We start from the raw sequence: 19,942 nt of genomic DNA on the forward strand, positions 1-19,942 counted from the left end.
CTATCTCTTTCAAACTTGATTCTCAATGCTTGTGACTGTGGGTCCAAGAGAGGGAGGAGGTAATGGATTGGAGCGAACCGTGGAGCCGCAGTTTACCTGATTTCCAGGGCCTGGGAGAGGTGGCGCTGGAGGCTCTTCTTACTTTGGGGCAGATTGGCAAAGTGGGCACAGTGGCCAGATCCGGAGTGCCGAGCCGGGCGGGGGGGAGGGGGGCTCGGTGCTGAGCGCTCTGCATCCTCAGAGGGTGGATAACCTCAGCCACAGTTTAGACACGAGGGGAAAAGCGACCCGGAGAAGTGAGTGCGCGGAGCGCGGCGAGGCTGAGGCAGAGCTGGGCTTGGAGCTGACGCTGTCCGTCTGCGGGGCGGGCACGTCGGACCACGAGCCGCCTGCCCGCTTCCAGCCAGCCTGGCTCTGGTCTGCAGGCCCCGCTCCCTGTCTCGGCCCTTCCCGGGGCATCTTCTTTCCGCATCACCCCTGATTTCAGCACCCCCGAGAGCAGGCCCCCGGTGACGGCGCACCCCAGCCGTCTGACCCCACATCGCCCACAAACCTGGCAAGTTGCCAGGGGTGCCCGCCCATCCCCCCCTTCCCCGTGGTGTCAGGCGGGCTGAGCGAAAACGGGAAGAACGCACCGTCTTTTGCAAGCGACGGGGTGTGTGCACGAGCAACTACAAATGTCAGCGTCATTCTGGCCCCGTGAGGCTTTCCGGGGGGCACCGGGGACCTCGCCATCACTGCACACCACTTTTCCCATGTAGCCTAATCCTCCCTTCAGCCCCACAAACTACACACCTCTGAACTCCCATTTTACCGACCAGAACGCTGAGGCCCACACAGAGGCCACAACTGGCCCTCGGTTCCAGAAAACAGCCCCCAGCCACTGCTCACCGCCTGTGTTCTCAAGCCTTCCTGCACATCCGGGTTCCCTGGGGAGATCTTATAGGACACCGATGTCTGGCTCAAACCCAAACCCATTAAACCTGAATCTCTGGGGGCTGGGGGCTGGGGTTGGGGCACCAATCAGTGCTGGCTGTTTTTGAAACGGCCCAGGTGATCTCATGTGAGAATCTCACACTGTTAGAAAAGCCGGTGATAGAAATTCCCACAGCGAATGGGGGCTTTGTTCGGGGAGTGAGGGAGGCTCACCTCAACTGCTGGGCCAGCGGAGGCCCCCGGGCGGTCGAGTGTCTGCTCATACCCCCCAGGAGCGGCACACTGATGTGAACTTGTGTCGTGTCATGGTTCGTGCTTGCAGACGGTTTCTGGAGACAGAAGCCTTGCATTTGAATCTGTGCCCTCGCTGATGGCGGGACTTTGGGCCTAGTTTACTCATCACTACAGAGGGGATAAGGATGGACCCCATCTTAGGGTTTGAGGGGGGAGGCAAGTGAGGATGCATGTGCTGAGCCCAGCACAGATCTTGACCCCTTGTGAGCCATGAGTCACCGTGAGCGACTGACGGCAACTAACATACCACCAAGCGCACGCTACAAATACCAAGGAGTTCCCAAGCCAAATTCAAATTCTGAAGAGGGGTTCTGCCTTCTCACATCTGGTCATCAGGTTTTTAGAAGTACACTCTCAACTTGAAAATCGAATTCGCTTGCCTTGATGGGTTAGCATCATCAGGTGTAATTGTCCCTCGGAGTGGCGGATTGGCAGCCTGTCGATTAGTCTGCAAATAGGCACGGAGCCAAGGTGTGCAGGAGGCTATGGAAGGGGGGGGGTCTCAGGCTCTGAGCGCGGGTGGGGGGGCCCAGCCAGGGGAACTGGGGCCTCAGGGAAAGCCTTCAGTCCCTGGGGAGGGAGAGTTGGAGGCTGGTGGGGAGCAGGACCTGAACAGGTGACGGGAAGCCGGTTTCAGGGTCTGGGGAAGAAGTTGGGAGGACTCTCGCCAGGATCCAAGGACCTCCCTCTACCCATCCCCCACCTTTTGGTCTTTCTGTTGGTTTTGTTTTGTTTTTTATACTATTCTCACTACCTGACAACTCTGCTCTCTGTTTATCTCAGTGTTTGTTCCTTTAAGCCCAAATTGCCTATTCCGTGGCTCTTTGTAGACCAATCTAGATAAAAGTTAGTGCTGCTTCCTCTGAGCGGCTATAGGCCTTTATACAGTTTTGCCCGTATATTGCCTTTGTATGAACACATCTAGTTTAAAAATATTTTTGAGGTCCTAGAGGATGGAGACCACATTCTGTACTTCTAGGCCGCCTGTCTTCTCCTACTGCAAAGGTTAACACAAATGTTTGGCTCTTAAGAGAGAAAATGTATTATTTCCACATACACAGAACCAAAAAGTCAAAGAACTTAAGGATCTTTTAGTTCAGGAGTGGCAAACGGTCCTCTTGATCCACAGCCGAATCCTGCAGAGATGTTTTATTTGGCCAAGCCGATGCTTTTTTTTTTTTTTAAATAATACTGAGTTTGAACTCCTTTAGGTGGGGTGTGCCTGTCTAATCCACTTAACATTTTAAACAATTTAACCACCTCACCCCTAAAAGGCATTTGCATCTATGAGCTCTAACTTGAACCCAGCTCCCCAAATTCTTGGATCACCCCCCCAAACACACACACACACACACACAAACACACAAGATCTTAGCATGTGGCTCTCCTGCCTAAGCTTCCAAAGGCAGGGAGCTTATGAGGAAGTGTGTTCCGTGGGTAGCAAGCTCTGACTTAAAAGGGTTCTTCCTGAATGAAAATCATAGCATAGATTCTCCCGCTGAACTTAATGTGCTACATATTAACTCCTGTGCTTTAAATTCTTCTGGCAGCTCCTCGCTTCCTGCTGAACACTGTTCCGGTTCCCAAGCATCCCATCACAAGACCGAGGTAGCTTTTAGATATATTTTCCAACCTGCTCTTTAGGAAGAAGACAGGTTACTTAGAATCACGTTTGACTTGGCTCTGCAAACACGGTCATCTGAAAATGACCTTGGCAAACGCTCCCCCTCACTCTTAATGTGTCCATCCAACCTTCTGTACTCCAGAGCGAATTTCCTCAGGCATCTGGGAGGAATTTTAGGTCCGTCTAGCTCATCCGACTGTGGATGAGCTGGGAGTCCAGGATGCACCAGCAGCCCGGGAGGCTGCGTTTTGAGGATACGATAGATCTAAGTAGATCTTCTCTCCTGTTGCCCCATTAGGCCTAGACATTTTCACAGCTCTGTGTTGTACAGCAGTTAACTTGTGCCTGAATGCACAGGAATGCGACCCCAGCAATTATTTACCAGATGGAATGCTTTTTTTTTTTTTTTTTTTGTATTTCTCTCTGTCTTAAGGGAACTCTGTCAAGGTTTTTGGTTCCAGCTTTGACGGAGTCGATTGTGGACCTGTTATAACCTGATGAGTGGGGGAAAATTCCATATTTTTCTGTTTTCAGGAAAAATAATCTCCACACGAAGGGCCATCTGGAGAACTGGGTGTATAATAAATCACTAACACCAATTACATTTACTGGAAGCCCGGTTATTTTCTTGCAAGTAGAGACACGAGGATAGAGTGTTGGCTTCTGAAAACAACGCTGTGTGAACTTCCTTGAGGGAGAGCCAAAGGTCGGGAAGACCCCCAGCCGTTAGTCTGAGAAGAAAGGAGATGCTGTAAGTAGGGAAATGGGAGCCTGTTAGGATTTTTCTCTTCTCCCTCAGCTGTAGTCCCCACAACATCTAATATGTTATTCTCCCATGTAGCTTTCTTATATACTTTTAGATAGTACTGTCCTTTGCAATTTTGTGTTGATCCACTGATCTTAATCAAGATGCAGGTTTTCAAGTCAATGTCACTTAGTAGCTGAACCACCTTAAGTGAGCCTTCTAACTCCGTTAGTCTTTGCTTCCCCGTTTGGAACATGTGGCTAATGGAAATGTACCTCCTCCAGCTAAGCTCCCGGCACAGAGGTGATCAATAAACATGAATTCCCTTCTCTTGCAAGTGAACAATCTCAAAGGAGAGGAAGTGTCCCGGCAAATAATTTCACAGAGCAAAATAATTACAGTCTAAATGTTAAATAGGCTGTTTAAATCAATTACGTGTTGTAGATACTAGCCTTCTTCTATTAGGAGATTCCGCCCTCCCTCTGCTCCCATTAAAGAAGTAGAAAAGCAGCTTGGAAAGGGCCACTGTAACCCTTCTTTTTCATCACAGTGATTGGTCCAGGATGGACACACGAGCCAACCCAAGGCAAAGGCTTTCCCTTAGATTTTTCTGTTGAAAAGACCCCATCTTCCCTTTATGCTTATGCTGGAGAGTTGTATGATTGACACCCACCTTTGCAGGTGGCATGGCTCCCATCACGTGGCGTCTGGAAGGAGAATTAGTAGTGAAGAACTCTGGTGACATAAGGCTCCTGGCCCCTAACACTTGGGTCCCCAAGGCCGCCTGGTTTTTCCAGTTCCATGAGCAGTCCCAATATTGCCCCATTAAATTCCTATTTTCCTTAAGTGAGTTGGGGTTGGCTGTATGTTATCTGCACCTGCAGGAGTTTTGACTAACAGCTTATGTGTCCATGAACACTGATAATTGGGAAGACCACATAGCAGCATGGAAAAGTGATTTTGGAGAATTTTACAAATAGCACCAGATAAAATTACGTGAATGATATGCATTGCAGCTATTTAAAATAAGCATGCCTATGGGCGCCTGGGTGGCTCAGCCGGTTAAGCATCTGCCTTCGACTCCAGTCATGATCCCGGGGCCCGGATGGAGCCCCGCATGGGGTTCCCTGCTCAGCGGGGAGTCTGCTTCTCTCTCTGCCCCTCCCCCTGCTCGTGCTCGCTCTCTATCTTTCTCTCATGCTCTCTGTCTCTCAACATAAATAAATAAAATCTTTAAAAAAAATAAGCATGCATATGCAAAACAGGTGGAAAAGAGATACCTTAAAGATGCAATGGATGTTTAGCACAGTAAAGTCAAGGGCAATTGTTTTTCCTTTCATATAATGGGGTCCAAATGTATCAAATTACATTCAGCGTGCAAAGTAAGTGTGGTTTCCTCCAACTGACCAAATCTCTGTTGTCAGCTTTCACTGCGTTAACCATTTAACGGTATCTTAGTCTCTTTAGATAGGAAAGAAGTTTTGGTTTAAAGAGTTGTTTTGTTTTTGTTTTCATTTCAAGGTAGATGGCTAATCTTGTTTGTTTCCTGCCTTGCTTTCCAAGATGGTACCTTGTGGTGTCCCAGAGGCAGGTGGGTGTCTTGGTGGTAATAGGTGAGAACCAAGCTGTAGATCTGCACACCTATGATCAGGGCTTGTGTTACAAACGCTGGATGTTTGTGCCCCCAGATGCATATGTTGAAGCCCTAACCCCCAATGTGATGGTATTTGGAGACGGGGTCTTTGGGGGGTAGTTAGGTTGAGATGAGGTCGTGAGGGTGGGGAGAATCCCACTCATCACGAGATTAGTTGCCTTATAAAAAGAAGAGAAACCTCCCTTTCTCTCTCTGCATGCACACACCAAGGGAAGGCCCGGTGCACACGCAGTGAGAAGCTGGGCCTCTACAAATTACGAAGAGAGCTCTCAGCAGAAACCTAACTGGCTAGCCCCTTGATCTTGGACTTCCCAGCCTCCAGAAGTGTGAGAAGATAAATGTCTGCTGCGGAAGCCACCCAGCCTGCTTCGTTACGCAGCCTGAGCTAAGATAGTTGGTGCTGATGTTTTTAGCAAGGTCTCTCCGTATCTGGCTGACGGCACCGTTGATATCCGTGCTTGGGGAAACTGTGGCTTTTTCTGCTCCAGGGTCTTCTCTTGTGACTTGCTCCCAGCTCCCACGTTGGCTTTGGTGGCCCGCAGACCCCTCTGTGTCTCAGCCACACCCCTTATCTGGTCCTTGGTTAGGCCCTGCAGCCCATCCCTTGCCACGTCCGTCTGACTCTTCACTCATCAGCGCCCATGTCCTCGAGGACCTGCGGAGATGGCTGGGTCCCTCCTGGGCCACCCGGGCTTTAGGAGGTCCGAGAGCACTCATGTAGACCCTCTGCCTGATAACCATGCTGTGTTTCTTTTGTTGTGAAATGACCCTTTATTGAAATACCGTCCTTTGTCGTTCTTAGCCAGCGGGGCATTCCTCTGCACCACTGCTGACGCAACCTATGAAGTCATGAGGTGGCAGCCATCCACACTGCAGCCCACAGACGGGGCAGGCCCCAGACGCAGGGTCTCCGTAACGGTTCCAGAAAGTTCTTTGGCTGAACATCAGTATCTCATCTGTCTGGCAATGTGGACGATCCTAACAAAGGTGCGATTTCTGCTGTGCTTCATGTTCTTTTGCTTCTTTCTCTCCCCGGGTGGCCCCTGGTGGGCTTTGATGATCAGGGTGGGGTGGAAGTTACCACCCCAGTCTGACCTGTCTGTTCTGAGCGGTCAGTTTCCCCGTCATCCTCAGATCCTTCCAGCCACTGGGTGCCTTCACAAGGTCATTACCTACCTTTTTTGGAGACAGACCCAGGGGGCCAATGGGGGGAGCCAGGGTAGACCCGGCTTTCCCTCAATGTATGTACCACCCATATCTCAGCCAGGACACACGGGGCTCGTTTTTTCTCCTCCAATCTCTGTCTTGTCTTTTCCTGGCACTCTCCTAGTTTGGAAAGGGGGGAAAAAACCACCCCATCTTTTCTGCTTAGCAAGGACACCTCTTAGGTCAAACTCACATCTCTTTGCTGATGGCTTAGACCTCAGCTCTGCCATTCAGACCCTTGATCTGTTAACAGAAGTGGTAGGAATTTAGAAAATCCTTTTCTTATTCTATAACCCATGACCTTTTTTTTGTTTGTTTGAGAGGGAGAGTGTGAGCGCAGGAGGAGGGGCAGAGGGAGAGAGAGAATCCCAAGCAGGCTCCACGCCCAGTGCAGAGCCTAATGCGGGGCTCGGTCTCACAACCCTGAGATCATGACCTGAGCTGAAATCAAGAGTCAGATGCTTAACCAACTGAGCCTCCCAGCGCCCCAGACAATCGATGACTTCTAAAAACTGTCTTTCTAGAAACTCAAATTTGAAAGTTAAACGCTGGACCTTTACTTTTTTTTTCACTTTGCATTCTTGTTCTAAAAATCTCAGTCCTCCCTAAGGCACAGAGAAACCTCAGACTGATCAGAGAGAACGTCATTCACAGAATGTAAAAATGAGTAATATATTTAAAATCTATTATCCTTATTACACCCTTTAGTCTTCCCTTATGTCCTTGACTTTCTCACCTGTCATCCCAACTCCCCCACAATTCCTGGCCAAACTGCAAAATGGAGTAATGATGATAATTATTGTTTATTGAATACTTGGTGTCAGACAGATGTGCTTTTAAGCTTTATGATAGCCCTGCAGATGTTTCCATCCCCAGTGAACAGAGGAGAAAGGGGGCTCAGAAAAGGTGACTTGTACAACAGAACAGAGCTAATTTGGAGGAAGAAACAACTTTTAAAAACCCATTTGTATCTTTTTTGCTTTTGTTCACTTTGGCTCAGAAGTCAGACATGTATTCCAATGTTGCAAATGTAACATTTTTAACACAAAAAAGAAAATAAAACCAAGTAAGTTGGTGCTTAACACACTACTTAGAAAATAGTAAGGTCTCAGAAAAAAGCAATGGATAATATTTACTAATAGTATTTCTATGGGTGTCCCGGGAGATGAGCATCTTGGTGCACAGAGGGGAGTCCATCATGGCCAAAATCTTGGTACGATTTGAGATTACCACAGCTGAGCAAGGAAGGAGGGGAAGTGCTTTGAGAAGTAAGGCCATCCTGGTTGAGACGGAAACATGGGGTTGGCCTCCCCCCCTTCTTTTCTTTTGGATGGGAATCCGGGAGGCCTGAGTTCTTGCCCAGGTGTCCTTGCCCATAAGTAAGGGGTTTGGACACCATCAGATGATTGCTGAGGTTTTGCCTAATGTTAAGAGTCCTGGAAAAATTCCTAGAAAAGTCTAGATAGCCCCACTGGCACCCAATGCCTCTCTGCCCTGTATCCTCCTCTGTCCTCTCTGACGCTCAACCCCAATTCAGGAGCAGAAGGTGAAGGAAGGTGGGGACAGAGAGGGAGAAACGGGGATGGGTAGCAAGAGGGAACCAGATGGCAGGTGAGGGGAGAGGGAAGAGAAGACAGAAATCACACACTTTTCAGAGAAAGGACACAGGGGACAAGGCTAGGGAGTCGAAGAACAGATGTTTGCCTTCTTTTGCTCATCAAATAAAATGACAGCTGGTATTTATTAAGCCCTTGCCTGAAGCCTGGCACCTTGTTGACCGTGTTCTATCTCCTTTAGTCCTTACGCATCTCATTTTGCAGGGAAGCAGGAGACTGAGGCTTACAAAGTTCATCACCATCTCAGACCGTCCAGGCTGCTTTAACTGTGTCTCTGACACAGACTGGGTGGCTTATAAACAACAGACACTCACTTCTCACAGTTTGGAGGCTGAAGTCTGAGCCCAAGATGCCACAGATTCAGTGTGAGGTGAGGTCTCTCTCCCTGGTTGCCGATGGCCTACTTCTTGCTGTGTCCTCACACGGTGGGAGGGGGCGAGAGCTCTCTGGGGTCCCTTCTGTAAGGACATGAATCTCATTCCTGAGAGCTCCACCCTCATGACCTAATCACCTATGAAGGCCCCACCTCCAAATACCATCACAGTGGGGGTTAGGATTCAACATAGGAATTTTTTTTGAGGGGGGGGTCACAGACATTCAGCCCATTGCAATGACTGATGAGTAAGAAGCAGAACTAGGCACTGGACCTTGGGATTTTTGATTCCAGATCTGTGCTCATAAACACTGGTCCACACCGCTTTCCTGCCCAGCACCTCCTCTGGGCTGGGGACTGTCCTTCTTTTGCTTAAGGCTGACTTAGCATTTAACCGTGATCTCATGGCTGACCTAGTGTGATGAGTTCACCACCCACAGGCAGACGGACAGACAGACGGGCACCTGCCTACACACTCACTCATCCCTTGATGACACTCAAGAAGACTCGGTAAAGAAAATTCAAAACCGCGAGTAACATACATAAAAAGTTTGTTTTTTTTTTATCAGATGCCATCACATAGGGACAACTCTTTCAGGTTCTTAATGAACTCTGGCTTCATCTACTGTTGAAATTAATTCTTGTGCCTTCTGGGCACAAGGTCCCAGCATCCCCACCTCATTCCCAGTTGACCACAGGTGCCTGAGGTTTGTTGGGGGATAAGAGGTGCATAAATCAGCGGTGACTAACCCTAGCTAATCCCATGCGATGTTCTCAGTATCATCCCCATCAGGAAACCAGAGCAAGCCCCACTGCAGGCTACGTCCAGGAGCACAGGAATTACCGTAGAAGCTGACCGAGCTGTGACGGGAGGGTGCCCCATCAGGGATCACTTCCCCGGCGGACATTTCAACTCTGGGATTCCAGAGGAAACGTGGGAATGACGTTTGTCGCCGGATCCCGACCCAACAGTCTCCGAGGTCCACGTACCTTTCCTGGGTCCTTCTTTGTTCTATTGTAGGAACATCATAAGGTCTTGGAATCAGTCAGACTCGGGTTCAAATTCTGCTGCTGCCACTTACTGACAGTGGAACCGGGGGGTGGGAGGCAGTCCCTCCCGCATGGAAATGCTACTACCTCTCCTGCAAACAGGGGCGACGGGCAGGTTGTTGTGAGGGTCGGGAGCACAGCAAGTGTCCTGTCGCTGTGAATGCTCTTTCTTCCTGTCTCAGTTACCAGTGACTCTGTAACAAATCATCCCAAGTAAGCGGCCCTCGGGACTATATCATCTGCCCTGAGAGCTTTAGTGAGCTTTCCGTGAAGAACAACACGTCTCTGCTCACGGTTCTGCAATCTGGGTTGGGCTCAGCCGGGCGGTTCTTCTGCTGGTCTTACCCGGAGTCACTTGTGCACTCCCGCCTCCCCCCCGGAGGCTCAGCTGGGGCTGGAAATCCAAGAGGGCTTCCCTGCCGGGTCAGGCACCTTGGCTGGGATGGCTGGAGCAGCGAGGACCAGGCCAGGGATCTCTGTCTTTCCATGAGGTCCCACCATCAGGATGGCCAGCAGGGCCGGCTTCATAGGGATGCAACACGTGCACAGGGTCCCACACCCAGAGGGGCCCCTGCTGGGTTTAATGCTCTGTTGCCACCATCTTGAAATTCTTAATAATTTTTTAAACAAGGGACCTTGCATTTTCCTTTTACCCTGGGTCCTGCACATTATATAGCCAGACCTCTTTTGTAGAAAAGAAGGGGCTCTTCTCCTCTAGGACCAACTTATATCCCCAGAGCTCCAAGAGGAGCATTTGTTCAGCTCCAAAAATGCATTTGTTCGAATGCATTCTTCTACTAAAATGCCATTAACCTCATAGAACAGCTGAGTGAAGAAGAAGGACAAGACTTTATCTTACTTGATTCTGTCCCACTCCAGGGAAGATGGCAGACTTAGGCTCTCCCAAGGAGGCAGAGCTCCAAGAGGATGAAAAAAGGAGCTGGTAAGCTTCTTAAGATTGAGGCCAGAACTCATACCACATCACCTCCCTGTATTCTGGGGACCAAAGGCTATCCTGATTCAAGGGGAGAAAGAGGAAAATCTTGCCTGCATTTAGCATTCCCATAAGCAATCAGGTCCTGATAGAGTTTGTTTGGTGCTCAGAAGCAGAAACCCACTCAAGCCACCTCAGAAAAAAAGAGGGAACTATGGTCAAGAGTCAGAAGTCTCACAGAGATGAAGGTAACTACACCTCAGGAAAGTGGAAAGGAGAGAAACTCAGGGCCTGAGGCATTGTTTGGCTCTCAGGATCACACTGGTTTCCTTGGTCAATCAGCCATGGTGTGCGAGAAGCAGCAGGTGCCTGTCCTTCAGAAGAGCCAACAGCCCCGTCCAGAGACTGTGGGCAGGGCAGGCTCTCAACAAGGGGCTGCGGATAAGGTGGGCCATAGCAGAAATGCTTGTCTTTATGTATCAGCTATTTATGAGATGCCAAGAGTTATGTACAACACCATGCCTGGGTCTCTGGGGATATAAGTTGGCCCTAGAGGAGAAGAGCCCCTTCTTTTTAGTCACATAAGGGCATTTCTTGCTACCTCTGATTGAAGCAGAAGGGGAGGAGGGTGTGGGGATCAGATTTCTTTTTATTGTTCCTTGTGCACAGGGAGTGGGTCTTGTTCCTTGCTGGCTGGTGCACATGTCCTCATGTGGTAACACCCACCTACAATGGCGATTCGGGAGAATGCATTCTTTTATTTTTTATTTCTTAAAAGATTTTATTTATTTGTTCGAATGCATTCTTCTACTAAAATGCCATTAACCTCATAGAACAGCTGAGTGAAGAAGGACCACAAAGTGTGACTTTATCTTACTTGAGTCTGTCCCACTCCAGGGAAGATGGCAGACTTGGGCTCTCCCAAGGAGGCATACCCACCGGGATAGCCCCATCTCGTGACCTCTCTCAGTGTGCCCCCCACACCTCTCTCCATCTTACCCCTTACAGTTCCTTTTTCCCACCTTCAGTCTGGAGTCCTTACCCCGTCTTGGGAAACCCCATCTCTTTGCCCCAGTATAGAGTGCCCCTCCTTGATTCTTTCTTGGTTCCTTCTTGCAAACTCAACATTTACGGCCTCTGCTGGTGCCGTGGGCTTTCCTGTGCCCAGCTCTGTCAGAAAACATGGTTAGCCCAGTAGGTAGAGGAGACCTTGCTGGGTGATCAGATCCCTGGGCAGGTTCCTTCCAGGGAGCACTGCGGTAGATGTTTTTCCTTCGTTACGTAAAGAACAAGCAACTTCAACCAAGTGAGCTTTAAGATCACCTGGCCACAAATGTCTCCTGTTATTTGAAGAAATGCTATGTCCTCTATTAACATGACTCGGACCAGCTCTTTGCAAAATGATCAACTTGGCATCATTTAGTTGAAGGAGAATTTAATTTCTCCGGTATCTGGTCTACACAGCAAGAATCCCCATGTGGACTGTGACCAGGGTTGTCTTCACTACCCAGGAGGGCTAGTGTCCACTTGGATAACAGCTTCCTGATCTTTAATCTCTTCACTGTCAAAAAGAGGGAGAGCTCCCAGCCGCACAGAACTTCCAATCAAGTGGGGGGGGGGTGACAGTCTCATACACAGATAAAACTAGAGGGGGAGAAGTCAGGGAGGGATGGGTGGGAAAGGGAAGAAAGCTTCAAGAAGCAAGTGCACAGTGAGGGGGTGAACCTGTAGCTGGATTTCCACTAGAGCTCAGGGGTAATGGAGGATGGGGACGCTTTCAAACCTCCGCTCCAGCTGTGTGCACACATGCGCACCCCTGGGGCGGGGTGTCCTCCAAGGGCAGAGACTGGGTTTGACTTCCTCATCTGCAGGAAATGCTGTCCCGCTTGGCCTCTCAATGCTGTGGGTTTGCCATGAGAATCAGAGCTCAGGCAGGTGAACACCAAGCTTGGGACGGGTGGGGGTTCTGCTCAGGAGACTTCACTGGAGGATGCCCCGCCCCCTGCCCCCCACTTTCTTTTACCCTTTCCTCCTGAATGCACGTTGAGCTGCACCTTCTGGGCTCCTCTAGTTGGAGCGGACCGGGAAGATTTTAGGACTACGCCCATGCTTCATGATATTACCTTACTTGGTTCCCACTTGGACTGCTTTTCCTGCAGCTTCACAGCTCCTGAGAAAAAAGAGCCCGGAGCCTGCCGGAATCCCTGGGCTGATGCTGCGCGCCTCTTTCTTTCTCAAGTCCACTACTCACCGTGAGACAGGCTGGAACAGTTTTCTGCTCCTAAAGCAAAACCAACCAACCAACCAACCAACCAACCAACACCCAACAAACAAACAAAAAAAACAAAACCAACCAGACAAAAAACCCCAGAAAACAAAAAAACCCACACACAAAAATGCCCCCCAAGACCCCCGTGCGCATGCACACTAAACCCCCAGGGCTTGCTGGATTTCTCAGTCCCATTTAAACTGCCGTGCTTGCTGGGGTGCCCTGGGCTCAGTTCTCGGTGGATCGGGCCATCGAGTTTCTTAATCAATTGCCAGGCCCCACACAATCCTTTTAAGAAACCTTTGGCTTCCTATGCATCTAGAGACGTCGGGGGCCTGGCTGCCAAGTTGGAGCGGATGGAGCGGAGCGCGCGAGGCTGCAGATGAAGCCCAGGCTTCCGAACGAGCCACGTCAGCTTAGTTACTGCACGTCCACCATCGGCGCCGTGTCTTCTCGTTGTTCCTTAGGACAACAGGGCAGACTCGCCGCTCGCTGCTCGGGAGCTCTGTTTCCAGCGGGAGTCGGTGTGCTTGGATACCCTGGGGGAGCACCTGCGGGGGGGGGGACACAGGTGGGCTGTTGGAACCCGGGTATTCACCTTGCAGAGGAATGCACTGGAAACATGCTGCACTTGAGCAGGGAGGGAAGCCAGGTCGGATGGGGTTTCCTTTCCTCTCCCCCGAAGGCCCTCGCTGTTGGCCTTTGCCAGCCGGCATCCACGGGCACTTCAAGCTCAGGAGACCCGGTGTTTATTTACCGGGAAATCAGGCCCCTGTCCTGCGTCCGCCTTTGGACGGATGGATGCCGCCAGCCGGGGGTGCAACCTGTGGGGGGGCTGGCCAAACTTTCTGAAGGTGTCGGGTGTAAACAGTGCTTCCTTATATTGGGGGCAAGCCCTCCGGAGTTTCCAAAACAAGTCCCGCGCATTCATTACCGCCCTGGATTTCCCCAGCAGGTAGGAAGAAGACAGAGCTACATTTATCCCTATTTCACAGTAAAAAACCCCTGAAGCTGAGAGGTATAGTGACTTGCACAGAGGGGCAGGACTAGAAAGTGAAGGAGTGAGAAACCAGGACTTCTGATCCTTGGTCCAGAGACTTTTGGCAGTCATGTGGTCTACTATAATAATAATAATTTATTATTTTAATTTTATTATTAATTATTATTGTTATTATATCATCTCACTGATAACCCTGACAGTCCTGTCGGATAACTGAACTTGTTATCAGTACAGAATGTAGTCATCTATGTCACGTTCTCTCACTGCATAAAGGAACTGATAAGGGACAAGAGCTGATTTTTCAACTGTATCCTTCGGAGCTATAGCACCTGGAAAATCACTCCCTTATCCGTGCTGCCCGGTGATTGCCATCTTCCAGTGCGTGAAGGAAACAGCAAAGGTGAAAGCCATTTAGCTGCCAGGCAGAGAACACTGGCAGACTAGGAGCTGGGCTGGATTCAGCAGCATCATTCCAGAGCAGTGCCCCCCACCCCCGCGCCCCCAAGTGCTGCAGCGTCAAGGCCGTGGGGTCAGGAACACGGACAGCTCTCCACATCGTTTTCAACCAAGGCTATGCTGCATTTCCTCCAGGAATTCTATGACCGCAAACTTAGTGACCATTGCAGATTTGGGTGTTTAATCCGGCTCTGTTAGGTTAGGTTTAAGATTATTATGGATAAAGTTTAAGATGAGTCAAGGGATAGCACCAGGAAGGGGAGGAAATCCTCTTAATTCTTGCCCATGCATTGACACTAGAGAGCCTAGAGTGAATGGAAAGGCATTCCTCTGGGGCCAATGGACCCTGATCGACGGTCCTCCTTTAGGTACTGCTTTTAGCTCGGAGCTACCGAAAAGGAGCAGTCTGGGAGAAATCATCACTGGTGGCCACCTTCTTTCATTATTTTGGTTGTTTATAAACATCCACTGAGTGTCCATTATGGGCCAGGCTCTGGGGAGACAATGATGAGCGAAAGGCACAATTCTGATGCTTGACTTTCTGCAGTCAAACGTACCGTTACTCCATTTCCCTGTCCCTCTCTCTCCTACCAGTGCCCCCCCTCCCCAGCTCTATAGTTCTGATTCTGGATCACGTGCACCACCGTTGGCAAGACGCTCCAGAGGCCAAATGACTGGTGCAGTGACATCTCCCACTCCTATCTATCTGGTCCCCACTTTGCTTCAGGATATACTAAGCCCTAGGTCCTCCTTCTTAGACTTCCTATCCCCTTCATCACCCCTCCTGGGGACGGTCCTGCAGGGTCAGTGGTTGTGAACAGGATATGAAAGAAACTTTCATCCTGATCTCCACACGAGCTCCTTTTTCCGAATGCTTTAAAGCAAAATGTTTGGTAGTGAGCCTCCCATGGTTTGCTTTGCTTCCTTTCCCCTTTCTTCCCAGTTCCCTGAGGAGGTTCTAGTCCCTTTCTCACTAGCCATGTGGTTTGACCCTGCTGCTAGTGTGAGGGGAGAACCTCGGTTAGCATAAGCCACTCCAATTAGAACGAACAAGAGATTCCCCTAAGAATTCTGGAATGTATGAGGCTGTGAGGCTCAGGACGGCCTGATGGACTGCCATCTTGAGGGATGAGCCAGAATTTCCAGGGGCCACTGCTGAAAGCCCGAGAATGGAGCCAACCAAGAGGAAGCAGTGATGAAAAATGGACCCAGGCCATGCTATGTGGGTCCTGAATCAAGATGCGTCTGAACCAACATCTCTGGGTTGTCCTGTTACATGAGCCTATAAACTCCACCACCCCCTTTGAAAACACTGGGTTGAGTTTGGTTTTCTGTCCCTTGCAAAAGATGGCCAACTGAGTACTTGTAGGCTAGGCTTCCCAAGTGGTGTGCCATGGTGCACCCAGGAACTGGGTTATATATATTACTTGAGGTTGACTGGCCCAGCCCCCTGGGAGGGACTCAGGGCAGCCAGAGCTCCTGGACTGGAAATCTCTATCAGCAAGTAGCTTTGTCCATCAATCGCAGTGAGACAACAAATGCAGAATTGTGCAAAAATGTGCAAAAATTCTTTAACACTCCTCCATTCAAAATGTACAGCCTAATAAATCTCCCCCCGAACGGGGACTGACCCTGGTGGCCTGCTTCGAAAACACAGAATATGGCAGACACGAGGGAGTCTGACTTCAGAGGCTAGGTCATAAAGGACATGGCCACTTTGGCCTTACTTCTCTTGTATCGCGCCCCCTAGGGGGAGTCAGCGGCCATGTCAGGAGGGCACTCATGCATCTGGGGAGAGGTCCACAGGGAGAACTAAAGCCTCCCATCAAAGACCAGCACAACTTCCCAACGTTAGGAATGAGCCACCTTGGAACAGAATCCATCAGCTCCAGTCAAGCCTTCAGATGATGGCAGCTCTGGCCAATATCTTGACTTCAACCTCATGTGATGCCTCAAGTCGGACTGCCTGGGCAAGCTACTCCTGAATTTCAAATCTGCAGTAACTGGGTGAGATATTGTTTATTGCTGCTTTAAGCTAACGAGTTTGCGGGCTATTTGTTATGCCTCAATAGAGAACATTTAAGCCCCTGGTGTGAAAAAGATTAGGAAGCACTGCTTTCAGTCCAAAAAAAGGATACACTGGATACTGTGGACATATCCAGCATTCTGGGATGTATTAGAACCTTTAGGGTGTTTTGTTTATAAAATGATACTTAATAGCAGCTTTACAACGTTTGAGATAACAAGCATTTAAAAATACATTCAAGGCAAAACAAAGGCTCCCTGTCTTTGGAAACATACTTGCAACCACAATTATCAATGGCAGCTCTAAAAGTTTTTCATTTTAAAACAAACCCACTGTCATGGAAAGGACTCCTTAGGGAATAGAATCAGAGACTTGAAGACACTACAAAGCGTGACAACCCAATCAGATCTGTGCAGCATATGTCTCATCTTCCTGCAGATTCTCTCTCTTTTAAGATTTTATTATTAAGCAATCTCCACACCCAACATGGGGGTGGGGCTCGCGCCCACAACCCTGAGATCCAGAGTCCCATGCTCCACCGACTGAGCCAGCCAGGTGCCCCTTCCTGGAGATCCTTAAGAGACAGGGACAGTTGCACCCTTGACCTTGCCGAAGGAGAGGCAGCATGAGCTAATCAGAGGATTCCTCCAAAACCCTTGCACAGAAGGCTTTTCCAATGTAAAATCAAGATGCTATCGTGGCATATCAGGTTTCTTTAATTTTTAGAAAACCAAAAGGCCTAAATTGCTTTACTCTTTTTTTTCCAAGATTTTATTTATTTGTTTGAGAGAGTGAGAACAAGCCAGGAAGAGAGGCAAAGGGAGAGGGAGAAGCAGGGTCTCCGCTGAGCAGGGAGCCCAACGCCAGGCTGATCCCAGGACCCCGGGATCACCACCTGAACCGAAGGCAGACGCTCAAATGACTGAGCCACCCAGGCGCCCCTAATTTGCTTAGTGCTTAACACTTAACACTTATTGTTTGAGGGCAAAATATAATAGATGTTGCGAGTGATTGATGCCCAACCTTGAGTCACTCATGAAAGGTTACGTTCTATAGGGCCTGTTGCCTGTTCTAGTCTGCTCTGTATTGTGGCTATATGCACAGAGATGCTCCTCCTCGCTAAGCTGGCAGGGTTTGGAGGACGGTGACAATGTTATCGGACCTCAGTCTCACCCAGTACCCCCCACACAGAAGACGCCAAACAGCACATGGAATTAAAGTGTATCATATGTACTCAGGTAGGAAAGCAATTAAGTGTATCATATACTTTAGAAAGAATCCTTTCCCCAAATGCCTAGACTCCAAAAAGTCTGCCATGTAAACTAGTAAGCTTTTGTGCTTAAAAAAAAAAAAAGATCTCTTTCAGAATATAAATTCCTGCATAAAAAGTTCTGGATTATCCAAATGAAATTCTCTCTTATAAACACCAAATTAAATACCACATAAGAGGCACGCCCCAGGACAGCACCGTCTGGTCTGGAGGACCGGGCCCATGCCTCTTTCCTTTCCTCCGAAGTGCTTTGCGAGAGTTAAGAGGTGTCAAAATAAAAAACACGAGTTGCAAAGGGAAACATTTTGCTTGCCATTCTTATTACATTTTTAGTACCATTCAAGGGCATCAGGCATATTAAAAATATATAATTTAATTCTCAAGCCACAGTTTTGTTCATGTTTCCTACAGTACATTGCCAGAAGAAGTCCAAGCTCAGTCTACTCTAGCCGATATAATAGGCCGACGGACAGCATGGTGTTCTGACATGAAAGCAGAGCTATTGTCCTTTTACAAAAATAAACTTGGTCCCAGGCGGGAGGAGAAAAAGAGTGGGCGAGAAGGAGCAGAAGAAAAAAATGCAAAGTATTGCAGGAGAAGTGTCTGAATTGAAGTGAATGCAGCAGAGTACCGCACATCTCCTAACTCAGTGAGTCCAGGGTCCTCATCTATAAATGCTTGTTAAATTAACTTAACACACAGTAACACTTAAGGCAAAAATAACTATACAACAATTAGTCCACCGTTACCAAGAAGGTAACGAGTTCACAAATAAATCCTCTAGCTCCAAGTTTCCAACCATCATCATGATTTTTAGATTTCTAGTGAGGCCACCCCTCACGGATTTATTCACCATGTTTTTGCAGTCCTGCCAGCCGACCCTCCTCACCCATAAACAGGGAATGCGTGACGTTCACTCTGCACGGGACAGCGGACGTTTCCATTTTCCCCCGGGCAATTTGGGTTTATCCCGTAAATCCAAATACGGCCAGAGGAAGTCATCTGTCCTGTAGAGAGTGACCGACCACTCAGCAGGAGACGCTGTTTAAGCCTTGTTTTGTACAATATTGTGAAAACCCATGATTTGATAAATACACAGGCTCCCCTGATTAACCACCCTCCATTAACCCCAGTATGGAGGGCCAAAACCTGATCAGACCCCATTTGGGTGTAATTCCCATGGTCCCTGGGATTCTAAGGCTTCCAGAGTGCTATCCGGTCAGGGAGTATGCAGTCCATCCTGCTTGGCAAATGTCCTGTGTTTTAAGTACCAGCGAGCACTTCTCCAGGGTCACAGAGCCTCAGTCTCCATGTGTGAGGACAGCTTTTCCTAGCTGCCCTGTGACAACTGGGTTTCACATTTCCTGAAACTAGATCTGTGGAAGGAGTCTCTGAAATTACAAAGGAGAGAGAGAGAGAGAGAAAACAGAGGTAAGAAAGATCAATTAAACTTTTAAAGGGGGGGGGTCACCCACCAGAAAAGGACAAGGACTTTGGGCAACTCAGTAAGTTAGTGAATGTGCAAAGGTCCTGAGATCCCTTCACACCAGCGCCAGAAAAAACACAGGAGGAAATGGGTTCTGGGAAGACCATGGGCAGAAGGCCAACATGAAGGGGTCCCAGGAAGGTCAAGGAGAAGGTAGAGGGAGTGGAAGGCACTCAGGATGGAGGCAGGACAGATCGGGTTCTGGCGGCTTCTCTGACCCCGGGTGCACTCCCGGTCCTCCGAGCTTGTGCGGCTCCCGAGTGTAGCAGAGCGCACCCTGACCCGCTGGGCCCCAAGCCCTGTCCTTCATCCCCCAGGAAGAGGCCTCCTCTGCCCTGAACTCACCTCTTGTGACTCTCAACTCTGAATATCGGCTTGTAGAGTTCTGGAATTTTCCGCTCAATCATTGGCCTGAGGTTCTCTTTCAGCTTGTGGTAGTTCTTTCTGAGTTCCTGCTGATACTCCCTCTGGTCCGCCGTGATGAGACGCTTGTTCTTCTCCACGGCCTCACCGCACCTGAGATGCAAACATCAGGGGCGGGGCGGGAAGTGAGGTGGTATTTCGCAGGAGTTTGAGCTGCTTAGATGCTATCTACCATTTCTTGAGTACCTCCAAGAGTGTCTAAAGCCTGGTAGCCTATCAGGATTGCCTGGGGAGGCTTTCAAAGTTCAGACATCTGGATTGTACCTCAGATTTAAGGGATCAGAATCCCTAAGGAGTAACACCCAGGAATCTATTCTTGAAAAGTGGCCCAGAGATCTTGATGCTCTGAGTTGCTACATGCCGGGCACTATACGAAGAGTTTTCCATGCGTTATCTGGTTAATTCTCCCAACAAACCCAGGAGGTCTGTATTTATCTCCATTTTGTCCTTGGAGCTCAGAAATGTTAGGTCACTTGCCCAAGATAACACTGTGAGGAAGCGGTGAGCCCGGGATCCAAACTCAGGGTCATTGTTCTGCTCACAAGACACTCACTGTGGCTTATGGCAAGCTGGTAGACCG

General features: G+C 49.2%; 1 protein-coding gene across 2 annotated transcripts in view; it reads right to left on the reverse strand.

The window, feature by feature from the left end:
- Nucleotides 1-17,112: 17,112 nt before the first annotated feature.
- Nucleotides 17,113-19,942, reverse strand: part of DOCK8 (dedicator of cytokinesis 8) — a 220,126-nt gene continuing 217,296 nt past the window's right edge. For both annotated transcript variants that reach the window (XM_032427435.1, XM_032427436.1), the window contains 2 exons: nucleotides 19,285-19,455; nucleotides 17,113-18,844 (listed from right to left, as the gene is read on the reverse strand). In XM_032427435.1, coding sequence (XP_032283326.1) covers nucleotides 18,784-18,844; nucleotides 19,285-19,455 — 232 coding nt within the window. In that variant the 3' untranslated portion in view covers nucleotides 17,113-18,783. The remainder of the gene's footprint in view (nucleotides 18,845-19,284; nucleotides 19,456-19,942) is intronic.

The sequence above is a fragment of the Phoca vitulina genome, unplaced genomic scaffold (genome assembly GCF_004348235.1).
Source record: "Phoca vitulina isolate PV1807 unplaced genomic scaffold, GSC_HSeal_1.0 scaffold37, whole genome shotgun sequence".
In the NCBI taxonomy this organism is placed as follows: domain Eukaryota; kingdom Metazoa; phylum Chordata; class Mammalia; order Carnivora; family Phocidae; genus Phoca; species Phoca vitulina.